Source organism: Mytilus trossulus, chromosome 12, assembly GCF_036588685.1.
Source record: "Mytilus trossulus isolate FHL-02 chromosome 12, PNRI_Mtr1.1.1.hap1, whole genome shotgun sequence".
NCBI classification, from domain to species: domain Eukaryota; kingdom Metazoa; phylum Mollusca; class Bivalvia; order Mytilida; family Mytilidae; genus Mytilus; species Mytilus trossulus.
In genome coordinates this window covers 24,448,160-24,461,249 of record NC_086384.1, presented here as the reverse complement: position 1 = coordinate 24,461,249, position 13,090 = coordinate 24,448,160, and the positions used below count along the sequence as shown (strand labels likewise).

Genomic DNA, 13,090 nt, shown 5'->3' with positions numbered 1-13,090 from the left:
CTCTGAAGTTTAAAATGTAAAAAGATAACTACGGCCCGGGATGGGCACTCCAATAAAGTGACTTTAAGGAAAGCTGAGATAAAAATATAATTTATTTAACTATGTCCAATCAAGGATTTGTATAGTGACACTATACAAATCATTGGTCTCGTATAATTATTCGTTATATTCAAAAGAATATATTTTGGCTGTAACGCCTCGTATGATTGGCTGATGTTGTAATGTTAATCAGCTCATAGACATAATGTCATTCGACCCTGGCGTCATCAACGTTTTTTCATGGTTTACTCCGGTTTAAAATGGAATTTAGAATTTAATTAGTAGAAATGATCAGAAATGACTGTAGCATTTTTTCTGTCTATTCGAAATAACAGAAAAAAATTGGTGTACACTTTAAAACAATCTGCTTCGCGAGTTATTCAGTGTGCACTGTTACTGTGATTCACATTTTTTTATGTTATTTCTTTGATAAACATTCTTTAAATAATGATCACGGAAACGTAAAACATCTTTTAGCAATTGTAAGGTAAACCATCTTCCGGCGGAAGTGTGACTCTGACGTCAAGGATACAAATAAATTTGGCATCGCAAAATCTTCCACATACAATTTCGAAATGGCAGACGGCATAAATCCACAGACCAATTTTGTTGATGAGCACCTTGATGATGACAAGCCACCAGGAGGCAAAGAATTCAAAGGAGCAACCCTACAAATAGATGCTCCTTCCACACAAAACGGGGAAGAACCAGGCGTTGGCTATGCTGGACCCGGATCCAACTTTAACAGAAACAGGCCAGGTAGTGTGATTGGTAGACAGAGTGTAAGAAGCACAGCAAGCAGAACTTCAATGAGACCAGGTGTTATTAAAACTGAACGCATGTCTGATCAATACTTCTCTTACAAGGTAAATAGAGGTCTTAAAATTTAAAAAATCATATCCTTGTAACTGGAGAGCTTCTTCATCAATGAAATGCAAAAGTCTAAGACCCATCACGCAAGATTCTACTTGCAAAATTACATGTCTCCATTGGGTCTCTAATCCAGGTCCTCTGTGTAACAAGGCACACGAACCCCTAAAAAATCTCAAAGAGGAAACTCATCTGTGACATTGAAAGGAGGTCCTACATTCATTTTTGACATTTGAAAATGAAAGTAATAATTAAAAGCAACACCTACCGAAAAATATATTTTTGATACTCTCAGGAGTTTACCACAATATAGTAAACGACGAAAAAACAGTGTACCTAGAGTGAACGCGGCTGATATTTAAAAAAAAATCGACAAAAATCAAAGTTCCAATTTTAGGTGATAACTATAATATGTAGTACATATTGCTTGATAATGTAAGACCTTTGCTTTATGCTTGGATGATTGATTTTATTTACAATGTATGATGTGTAATATCTTTATTATACATGTTATATGTCATCAACATGTATGTGCTTTTCTTTTTCTTTTAGGAGTCAAATTTTGATAAGGCTATTGACAAATGTAAGGAAGTTATGAAAGATGATTTAGATGGCAAGATATTGGGAAAATATCTTTTAACTGAGTAAGTAAAGATAATGTTCATACTGTTCAGGGTTCTACCTCTTCATGAAAATCCAGTTTGATGTCACTTTGACAGCCTCTTGATTGTTTTGGAATCTGTGTCCAATGATTTTATACAACATGTACATGATGTAAACCAATATATCTTTCTTGTTGAATAATCTGCATAACAAATTTGCTTCCTCTCAATGTGATTTCATCAAGCATGGTCATTTTTAGCTCACCTGACCTCAGATCTATCTGCCACGAAATTTTCAGACCAATCGGTTGTTTCCCCTTAATTAGTAATTTTAAGAAAATTTTGCAGCTTTTGGTTATTATCTTGAATATTATTATACATGTAGATAGAGGTAAACTGTAAACAGCAATTTAATGTACATCAAAGTAAGAACTACAAATAACAAAACATGACCAAAATGGTCAATAGACCCCTTAAGGAGTTATTGTCCTTAATAGTCAATTTTAAACAATTTTCAAAATGTTGGTAAATTTTTACAAATTATTTTTTAACTTTCACTTCTGGGCCAAATTAATTATAGATAGAGATAATTGTAAGCAGCAAGAATGTCCAGTAAAGTAAAATCTACAAACACATCACCAACACCAAAACATGTGTCCTTTGTTTTATATGCATAAAGACCGAGGTGAGAGACACAAGCTCTTTTATACTACTTTAGAGTCTCTATAGCTAGTTTTAGTGACTCATAATAAATTATTCAGAGGATAGCGAGAACATTTTTTGTATGTTTAAATTCAAATGTGGCTGTTACAAATTCACTTCATTTATTAATTGAAAATTATGAAATGGAGGACTGATATCAAACGAACTTCTCATTGAATATAAACAAAATTATCAACTTGTCATGCTTGTTGAGAAAGTTAAAATAGAGGTTAGAATTAGAGTATAAGTACTATAAAGTACATTTTACATTTTCAGGATTGACCATTGGAATAACGAAAGAGAAAAGATAATTTTGTTAACTGAAGGATCTATTTTAGTATTCAAGTACAACTTTATACTAAACAAGCTAGAAGAATGGCGACGACTGTTGCTACACATGGTTGACCACATTGCTATTGGAGATTTCAAATATCCTGACAAAAGCCTAATGCCGTAAGCTAAGTTTAAAAGGTTAAAAAAATGTTCTCACATGAAATACATGAAACTTAAACATGACCAACCTTTTACTGACAAAAGTGCAACATATTATTCAAACTTAAATAATCATAACTAGTCTGACAAATGAAGTATACACTTTCCTGTGAATGATGTGTATTGGTAACAAATTAAATATGTAAAAAGATACCTTCATGCAGTTTCATGATCTTACAACAGAAACTTAGAAAATAGAATCTTTGAATTTAAACACTGATTGTCTGATAACTACTTATTGTTGAAAATAGCTGACTTAATTGGAACCTTAATGATAGTACTTTTTACTTCATGAACACAAATGATGTAGGAAATAATACATTGATATGGTACATGTATTCCAAAACCATTTATTTTTTAACAAATATCTTCATAATTTGACTTGAAAATAGATTTTTGCAATTATAACATGTATAACAAACAAATTCAGTGACACAGTTGGAAATTGTTGATGTTACATCTGTGTGTTGTAACAATACTTGACTTGTTATAAAAGTGTCTGTCAAATGATGTTGCATGTGCAATGTTTATGTAGTAACACCACTCAAGTAGTTTTAGTTGATGTTGCATGTACTATCAACATGCATGTGTTGTAACAAAGTTTGTGTTGTGTTTAGTCAATGTTGCATGTTTGTGTAGTACATTGTATTGATGGAGGTGTTGCTAACCATATATTGCAAGTTTATGTTGTAACACTCACAAATTATGTAGCCTGGCAGTTCACTGCCTTTAGTCTCCTTTTCAGGGACAGAGAACATGGTGGAATACAGATTCGGTGGAACAAAAATGAGGAACCAGGTTGGGCACAGAAATGGAATCCATTTTGTACAACTTTGCCGTACATGACATTTTCACATCACCCGGTATTGTATAATCCAAAGGTAGGATTTACGTAAAACATTCAAAATATATATAAACAGCTATATATATTTCATTTTTTTTTTTTTTTGTACCTTCGATTTTAACACACACTGATGTACATGTAGTGATGACGTACCATCAACAGGATAATAAGTTATATAAATAAGAAGATCAGGTATGATTGCCAAAGAGACAATTTTCCACCAGAAACCAAATGACAGAAATTAGCAACTATAGATCACCATACTGTTATATCTGACCATTAACACATACTAATGACAAATAAAAATTATAAATAACAGAAAACACATCTGTCTGTCTGTATGACTAAAACAATTTTCAAACACCACAAATATATGGAAAGATTGACACTTTTAACAACACAAAAGATATCTGTATGTCAAGTGCAAATATAAAATATATTACATGTACAACCTGTATATGTGAGGAACACATTTATTAACAATTATCAAACAAGATGCATTAATGAACAGGAAGCACAATTATTGAAAGATAACTATTTTTGTGCACAGTACAAACCTGTTTAAGGAAAACAAATAGACTCAGCAATCAATTATCAACACACACATTGACACACAACACTAACCCATGTGACAAAAAAAGAATAAACACACAACACATCAAAGGAGGAAAAAGAGTTCAGTATCATATAAAATAATCATCAAATAAGTCAAATTGTTTCTTTCCAGGAAAATGAAACCGTAACCTACAACGTAGATGAGTTTTATGAACATTTAGTCCAAGCTGTCAGCGAATGTTACAAGAAGAAAAGACCTGGAGAGAAAGTGACAATCTTGGAAGGTCCTATACTTATTGAAAGCTACGCAAGTATTTCATCTTTAATCTACAACCAGAGTGGACTTGGTTTCTTCATGGACAGGAACGGGATCTGTTTCTAGGCATATACTGTATTGTTTCTTCATGGACAGGAACGGGATCTGTTTCTAGGCATATACTGTATTGATTGTTATTGTTTATATGTAATATTTTCATTGCTGTTCCATTTCTAATATTAGTATCTAATGACAAAAAATCAGTCTAATAGTTTAAATAAAATTGTACAGACTCAATTTGTTTATGCAATTAAGGCCACATGCTGTTAAATGGATGAGCTGTTATTAATATACATGTACATGTACACCTAATCATTGTCATTGGTTAGATAATTTATAAAAATATTCTCATTTTTTAAAAAGAATAGGAAAAAAATATAAATGTCAGTACATTGAGTTTAAGTGATAATTGTAACCCATTATAAGTGTACTTATGAAAAAATATATAGCAGTCTAAAATATAGCCTATGCCTATATCAGTGTTACTTGTTTAGATTGTAAAGTATATATTTATTTACTTGTTCATTTATTCAGTTCCCAAGTTTGTTTAACAAAATTTAGAGAAACCAAACAAACAATACTTACATCCACATATGTAAATTATTCGTTTGGAAATGGAAAGTAAACAATGAGAAAATCACACAAAGAATCAAGATGTAAACCAAATTTAAATACATAAACATGACATTTCATCATAATTTTCACTATTAGTTGCTGGACAACTCATTCCTTATAATCATATTAATTACACATTTGTGGCTGACATTCTGTTAAACAATGTGATGTGTATGTTTATGTTGGTATAAATATTTTTGCTATTTAAATTGTAACAGCTTTTAAATTTTATTAGAAGTGACTTAATGTTTATCACTATTAATGATTAAAGCTAATTGAAAAATTTATATAAACAAAATTTCAACTTCATTTATAAAAGTTCGAGTTAAAAAAGGGCCCTTTTCAGAAGTTTTAAAACGTTATGTAAAATATTAAAATTTGACTGGTCTTCAGATATTCAGCTGAAAGAAATTTAAAAAAAAAATCCAATTTAACCAGGATTCAATGATAATTTGAACAAAATTTAATGATAATTCTAGTTTGGCTGCACTAGTAATTTTAAAAATGATATAGTTTATTTATTTTCTATTTTGCATTGTTGTGTGCCATGTATCTTTATTTTGTGTTCAAATTGTGTATTTATTGTTTTGTTAAGATTATTTATTAGAATTATTTCTGTACATGTCTTTTTTGTAACTTTCAGTTAATTAAAAAAATAATCAGAGCTTTTTTCTACAAATAAATAGTGCTGCCACTCTTTTCACAAAAGAATTTTATGATTAAATTTATGCAAGTCATCAAAATTTCAGTATGACAGATTTTTTTGTAATAAGAATTTATCTACAAATAGTGCTGTAATTCTTCAAACAGTGCTGGCATTTTCTTTTTGCAAATCTGCTTACAGAGTTATCTCCCTTCTTGATAAACAGCTCTTGGTTTATTACAGTTTCAGCTGTTTTACTCAAATAATATTTTGACATGACAAGAAACATGATAGTTCAGTATTTTATTATCTTGATGAAATTCCATATTTGAAGGCAGCATTTTACAAAATCAAAAATTTTTGTTTAGATATATGTCTGAAAATATTAAGATGTAATTTGGCAATTTTTGTTTTTGGGTTGCAGTCTCATTGAAGTGTACCCAGATCCTCTTTTTACCCCTATCCTTTTGTAATGGTTTTATACTTTTGGACAAGTTTATGCACACCAAATCTAGGCACCAAAACATTTGATGTTGAATAAAAATGGTTTTACCATGCAATAACAAATACTAACTTGATCATGCTTAGAAACAAAACCGAAAATCATTTTTTTAATTATTTAGTTTGTATTAATGCAATTTTGTGTACATGTGTGTGTTCCTAAACATAATAGCAATGCTATTAAGAAATACAGCATAATTCAAACATATGATAAACAAAAAAGATCTTTCATCCTCTGACATTTAAAAGTTTGTAAAAAATGTCCTTCATGCATTTGTAGGGAATAGGATATGAAGATTGATAAAAAAAAATTACTTGAAAAAGCACAATATGAGCAATAGTTCCCAGTCAACTTATTTTTGAATAAAACTTTTGTGTGTGTGTTTTCTAATATTTGTAATAAAAGCCAGAACATTTGAATCATATTTGTGCTGATTCAGTATAACTGTATTTTTTACTTTAGGAAAATCACTTCCTTAAGGATGTACACTTCTGAGGAGCCAAAAATTTCTAGAATTAAACTTTTTTTCTTAACCTGATTTTTGGGTTTATAAGACTGTAACAAAATAATTGGTGAAGAAAAAATCATATGGTGGTGCACTTCTTTTTTTGCTACGGCCCTTTGAAAATGCCCAATTTTTATGATTTTCCCATTTTTCATCGATTTTTACCTATTTTTGGGCTATTATCATGAAAAAAATCACAGTTCCACAATTAAACTTTTTCTCATACTTTCTATAAAGATGAATTGGATCAACCTGAATAGATTTTACTTACAAAAACTATAGGTAGGTGTTAATATAAGAAAGTTTTATCATATTTTGACGCTTTTTATGTGTTAAATTTACCATGCTGTCAATTTTGTATTTTTGTGATTTTTCTCAGTTTTAAGAACAAAATGCATATTATTTCAACTTTTTTGTTATCAATGAATGAAAAAAGACATATCAAAGAAATTTGAAAAGACCAAAATGATATGGGATGTACATGATTCTTGTAAAATCATTTTTTGTATCCCTCACCCATTTTCTCAAAATTTTGGCTAAAAATACTGACTTGATTGGTCGTAAAATTTGAAAACTGGATTACGCAAAAACCATTCATTGTAAATACACAATTTTTTCACAGATTTATGTTTGCTTATAATATTTTTAAAATTCATTGATATTTTCCACTTCTATCACATGTTTTGGAAATAATTCAAGAACGAGATTTCAACGAGACTGAAGGAGACTGAAAAGTCAGAAGAATACATCCTTAAATAAGTTGTATATAATTACTAAGTTTTATATGACTGTGTCATTGTTTTTTTCTATCTGTTTACTTCTGTTTGTTTTTAGGAAGAGAGTGAAACAGGATTTCCCTGAACACATGTGAGGTTTTTAGGAAGAAAGTTACTATATATAGTGAAACATGATTTCCCTGAACACATGTGCTCTCTTTCTTATAAATTCCTATCTTATCCTAATCAAACTTTGTATTATTAAGCATCACTACATGTTCTTGTATGTGTTTCATGTACTGTCTTTTCCTACTTGTGGATGTGTGATTCTTGACAGTCAAAGGGTCCATTAAAGAGCATGTTTAATAATCTTCCTGTTTGTCTTAAAGGCCTTTCCATAAAATATACTCAAGCCCCAGGGAAGACACTTCTAAATTTTGCCTTTGAACCGGTTTGGTTTTCATTAACTGAGGTTTTTTATATGAGACAAGATAGTTAGTCTTGTGCTAAACTGACCTGGAGGGCAAGACAATTTGTATTTTGTGTTTGAATGGGTGTCTTTATCACATGAAAATATAAATTTCCTCTAGATGATAGATTAATACGTCTGCCCTTGATATCTTGGTATGTTTAAATGGCATAGTCATGAGTTCAGATTTTTTGTATGTGTAGTTTTGTGTTAGTGTTTAATATACATATTGTTGAATTACTCAGAGATTTATAAGATGTGTAAATAATTTTATCATTGTAAATATAAACAATTAATGTTAGCTAATATGAATTTGTGATTTTCTATGCAGTAGAGCATAGTAGAACAGTAATTTGTTGTTATACATGTTTTAAGAAATCCAGCATCAACTTTCAAGGTCATTCCATCTTAAGTTCTATTTCTTGCTTGAATTTATTATGCATATCTATAAAAAAAAATATTGTGTACTATAAGTTGAGAAATTGATTTTCCATGATGTCTTTCTTTGTCATACTAAATCATAATTTATTCAGTTCTCTAAATAACTTTTGAATTATTTGCTGAAAGTCTTATATGAAATATTTTTAATTTTACTTCTTAAAGGGATTTAATTATGTACAGAAAATGTTGGTTCCATTTTGACATTTTTTTTGGGGGGTGGGGAAAATATTGAAAAAAACTCAAGATAAATGGAATAGCTACAATACAGGGCATTTTGGAAATTTAACATATAGGTTGTATCATGAGCAATATATCTGTCAGAGAGGAGAGCCAAGATTAATATGAGTTTGAAAGTCTGTATGACCCATTTGATGTTTGAAATAGGAATACTGCATTTAAAGTGAGAGGTAAATATTTGTTACTACTTTTGACTATTTCAAATAGGTTACTTGTATGTTCATCTAAAAAGAATTGTAAATTTTGAAATTTTTATTCATTTTCATTAATGAAGTCTTTCAATTTAGAATGCATAATAATTTAAATTCATATAAAAAATCAAGATTGGTTCATGATTTTGTTTTTGAGATACAATATGTAATGAAATAAGAATTTTCAGCAGTATTATAAAATAATTTATCTAAAAATTCATATGAAATGTATAAAAGGATTTGATTGAAAAATGGTGTAATGAAATTAATAGAAATCACTTATCCAGAATGTACTTGTGAAGAATGTTTTAAAACAGATTTATATAGGGATTGCTGGGCATTTGCAATGCATTGCATAGGTAAACTCCAGAGAGAGTACAAAATGATTAGAAAAAGGTTGAAGATGAGAGAACTCAACTATTGTTATATTTGCAATGTTTTATTATTATATCGTATCTCATATCAAATTCCAAACATTTAATGAATGTACTCTGAGGTTGGTATATAATTCTCTGATTATTTTATATCTCATTAAAACTATTATAATCATCATGTTATGATTAATGCAAATTGAAAGCTTTCCATAGTTCAGAAGAGATATCTTTAGGTACTTGCTCTTAAAACATGATAATTACAGATTCTACCATGTTGAAGGCCGTACTTTGTCTTGTAATTATTAAATTTTTATACATTGTGATTAGGAAGATGGAGAGTTGTCTCATACCACATTTTCTTAATTATGTCTAACACACCACCCAGTCAATGTTTAATAATAATAATCAAACTTTCAAATTGTACCACCCTCTTGACTTATATGCTGATACATCTAGTTTCCCACTTATCCTAATACATTCAGTAACATCAGGTTGTTAATCATGAAATTATTACGCAACTATGTTTTGTATTGTATCTTGTTTTGTAAAAAAAATCTGAGCGTTTCACATGATCATGGATTTCATACATACATTAATTTATCTTGATTGTATTTATATGTAAAATCGTACCTTTTCTTTTGCTCAGACATTTCCTTGCATTATAATTAATAATATGGTTGTGTATTGAAATTATAAAATAAAACTTATTTCAACTCTGGTGGCAAGTTGTCTCAATAGCAAGTCCTACCACATCTTCTTAGTGTAGCTTGCATTTGTATATGAATAATACTACTTTTGATTTTTTTTAATTAAATTTTTAACTTTGGATTTTGTAAAAAAAATTGCCTACCCCTGAAACTTGTTATTCTTATCCGTATTTTTTTTTATGAACTTTAAGCTGTAATTATATGAAAGCACAGTTTCCAACTTATATTAAAATTGAACTAGTCTGTGGTGTTGTATAGTTTATAATCAGTACATTTTATGTATTTTATGGTGTTTGGCTATTGCCATATTGGTATAAATGTACAATTCACCATATTTCAATAAATTTGTATACCTCACAATAGTTTAGTTTATTATACCACTGCTTTAAAAAAAAAAGTGGGGTATACTGTTTTACTGCTGTCTGTTCGTCCGTCTGTCCAATGAATATTTTCATGGCATCTTTCCCAAGAACTACATTACAACAATTTCTGAAATTTGGTTTTAGGTTTATATAAGTCAGCTATACAGTGTGATGGTTTTTCAGCTTCATCACTCAAAAACTTAACTGTTTACCGAAAACTTGTAGCATTTTACTCCTTGTAGTCAAGTTGAAAATTTTCATCATTATTTTTTCAGATTCATCACTCAAAATATGTTGGCGGGATATCATCAGTGAGCAGTAACTCCCAGTGTCACTTGTTAATCAGCCTGTTTGACTTTTACATTACAATGCTTTTATAGAGATTTAATTGTAATATGTTCTAATTAAAAAATGATCTATGCCTCTGATTCTTACATGAAAAGACAAATGTACATGTAATTGACCACAATTCTCATTACTGTCAATGAAGCTGGTACTGAATTTCTGTCATTTTGAAAACTTAGATGTAAGAAATAACCTTTAGTTTCCTTGTGTGTCTTTGTTTTATTTCAAAATGGCAACATCCCTTTGAGCAAACAATTCTGCTGCAGAAAATGAGCAAAACATTGTGTTTCTTATCTTTTACAATTATACAATTATTGGAAAGATTATAAAAGTTAACATGGCCAAAATGATTGTAAAACATTAAAACCAATAGGGTCAGTATGTATGATTAAGAAGAAAAGGAATAGTGTAAGAGATAATAAATTGCTTTGGATCCCTTATTCATTGTCCATACTTTCATCTTTGAATTTTATTTTTAAATTCTTGTGAAACCATTGAGCCAATTGAAATCTCCTGGTCTGTCCCAATTTTCAACAAGTTAAAGGGGAGATAATCATGTTGACTTACTTCATTATTGCAATATGTGGTAATAGTCTATAGAGTAAAAATAACTCCTCCTTAACTGCTTGACGAATATTGATCAGATAATACACACATGTAAATCACTTACTGATGGTGTGTTTTAATCTGTTTAAAAGTTTCTAGTCAACAAATCAAAAGTTATAAAACATTACTTCATGTTCCTTCTTATTATACGACCGCAAATTTTGAAAACATTTTCGTCGTATATTGCTATCACGTTGGCGTCGTCGTCCGAATACTTTTAGTTTTCGCACTCTAACTTTAGTAAAAGTGAATAGAAATCTATGAAATTTTAACACAAGGTTTATGACCAGAAAAGGAAGGCTGGTATTGATTTTGGGAGTTTTGGTCCCAACATTTTAGGAATTAGGGGCCAAAAAGGGCCCAAATAAGCATTTTCTTGGTTTTCGCACTATAACTTTAGTTTAAGTTAATAGAAATCTATGAAATTTTGACACAAGGTTTATAACCACAAAATAAAGGTTGGGATTGATTTTGGGAGTTTTATTTTCAACAGTTTAGGAATTAGGGGCCAAAAAAGGGCCCAAATAAGCATTATTCTTGGTTTTCGCAAAATAACTTTAGTTAAAGTAAATAGAAATCAATGAAATTTAAACACAATGTTTATGACCACAAAAGGAAGGTTGGTATTGATTTTGGGAGTTTCGATCCCAACAGTTTAGGAATTAGGGGCCAAAAAGGGACCCAAATAAGCATTTTTCTTGGTTTTCGCACCATAGCGTTAGTATAAGTAAATAGTAATCTATGAAATTTAAACACAAGGTTTATGACTATAACAGGAAGGTTAGTATTGATTTTGGAAGTTTTGGTCCCAACAGTTAAGGAAAAAGGGGCCCAAAGGGTCCAAAATTAAACTTTGTTTGATTTCATCAAAATTGAATAATTGGGGTTCTTTAATATGCTGAATCTAACTGTGTATGTAGATTCTTAATTTTTGGTCCCGTTTTCAAATTGGTCTACATTAAGGTCCAAAGGGTCCAAAATTAAACTTAGTTTGATTTTAACAAAAATTGAAACCTTGGGGTTCTTTGATATGCTGAATCTAAAAATGTACTTAGATTTTTGATTTTTGGCCCAGTTTTCAAGTTGGCCCAAATCGGGGTCCAAAATTAAACATTGTTTGATTTCATCAAAAATTGAATAATTGGGGTTCTTTGATATGCCAAATCTAACTGTGTATGTAGATTCTTAATTTTTGGTCCAGTTTTACAATTGGTCTAAATTAAAGTGCAAAGGGTCCAAAATTAAACTAAGTTTGATTTTAACAAAAATTAAATTCTTGGGCCTCTTTGATATGCTGAATCTAAACATGTACTTAGATTTTTGATTATGGGCCCAGTTTTCAAGTTGGTCCAAATCAGGATCTAAAATTATTATTTTAAGTATTGTGCAATAGCAAGTCTTTTCAATTGCACAGTATTGTGCAATGGCAAGAAATATCTAATTTCACAATATTGTGAAATAGCAAAATTTTTTTTAATTAAGAGTTATCTTTCTTTGTCCAGTATAGTAAGCAAGAAATATTTGCAAGATTTTTTTTTAATTGGAGTTATCTTTCTTTGTCCAGAATCAACTTAAATCTTTGTTATATACAATATACAATGTATATTCACTTTTTACTACCAACTGATAAATTTAAATAATCTTTACCATTCAGTGATAACAAGCAGTTTTTTTACATCATGTATTTAAATGAGTAGTAATTGTTGCAAACTCCATTAGAATATTTTAATTGAAATTAGTTTTGGAATAAGGGAAAGGGGAATTGGGTTAAATTTTTCTCATTTGAAATTTCATAAATAAAAAGAAAATTTCTTCAAACATTTTTTTGAGAGGATTAATATTCAACAGCATAGTGAATAGCTCTAAAAGAAAACAAAAATTTTAAGTTCATTTGAATACATTCATTCTGTGTCAGAAACCTATGCTGTGTCAACTATTTAATCACAATCCAAATTTA

At 29.7% G+C, this 13,090-nt stretch overlaps 1 protein-coding gene across 3 annotated transcripts; it reads left to right on the top strand.

Annotated features, from left to right (window-relative positions):
• Positions 1-517: 517 nt before the first annotated feature.
• Positions 518-10,736, top strand: LOC134693440 (tumor protein p63-regulated gene 1-like protein). Of its 3 annotated transcripts, XM_063554266.1 has the most exons (6): positions 519-905; positions 1,462-1,553; positions 2,490-2,666; positions 3,439-3,586; positions 4,277-4,486; positions 4,536-10,736. In XM_063554266.1, the coding sequence occupies exons 1-5, from the start codon at positions 615-617 to the stop codon at positions 4,484-4,486; spliced, it is 918 nt and encodes a 305-aa protein (XP_063410336.1). In that variant the 5' UTR covers positions 519-614; the 3' UTR covers positions 4,536-10,736. The 3 variants fall into 3 exon arrangements, with proteins under 3 accessions (XP_063410337.1, XP_063410336.1, XP_063410335.1); XM_063554267.1 differs by having other exon boundaries at positions 518-905; positions 3,451-3,586; positions 4,277-10,736; XM_063554265.1 differs by having other exon boundaries at positions 4,277-10,736.
• Positions 10,737-13,090: the final 2,354 nt, after the last annotated feature.

Bases quoted from the DNA above. Each gene is read 5' to 3' on its own strand.
- LOC134693440 (XM_063554266.1), top strand. From the start codon at position 615: ATGGCAGACGGCATAAATCCACAGACCAATTTTGTTGATGAGCACCTT. The intron at 1,554-2,489 runs GTAAGTAAAGAT...TTACATTTTCAG, and splicing joins GGAAAATATCTTTTAACTGA to GATTGACCATTGGAATAACG. The intron at 2,667-3,438 runs GTAAGCTAAGTT...CACTGCCTTTAG, and splicing joins CCTGACAAAAGCCTAATGCC to TCTCCTTTTCAGGGACAGAG.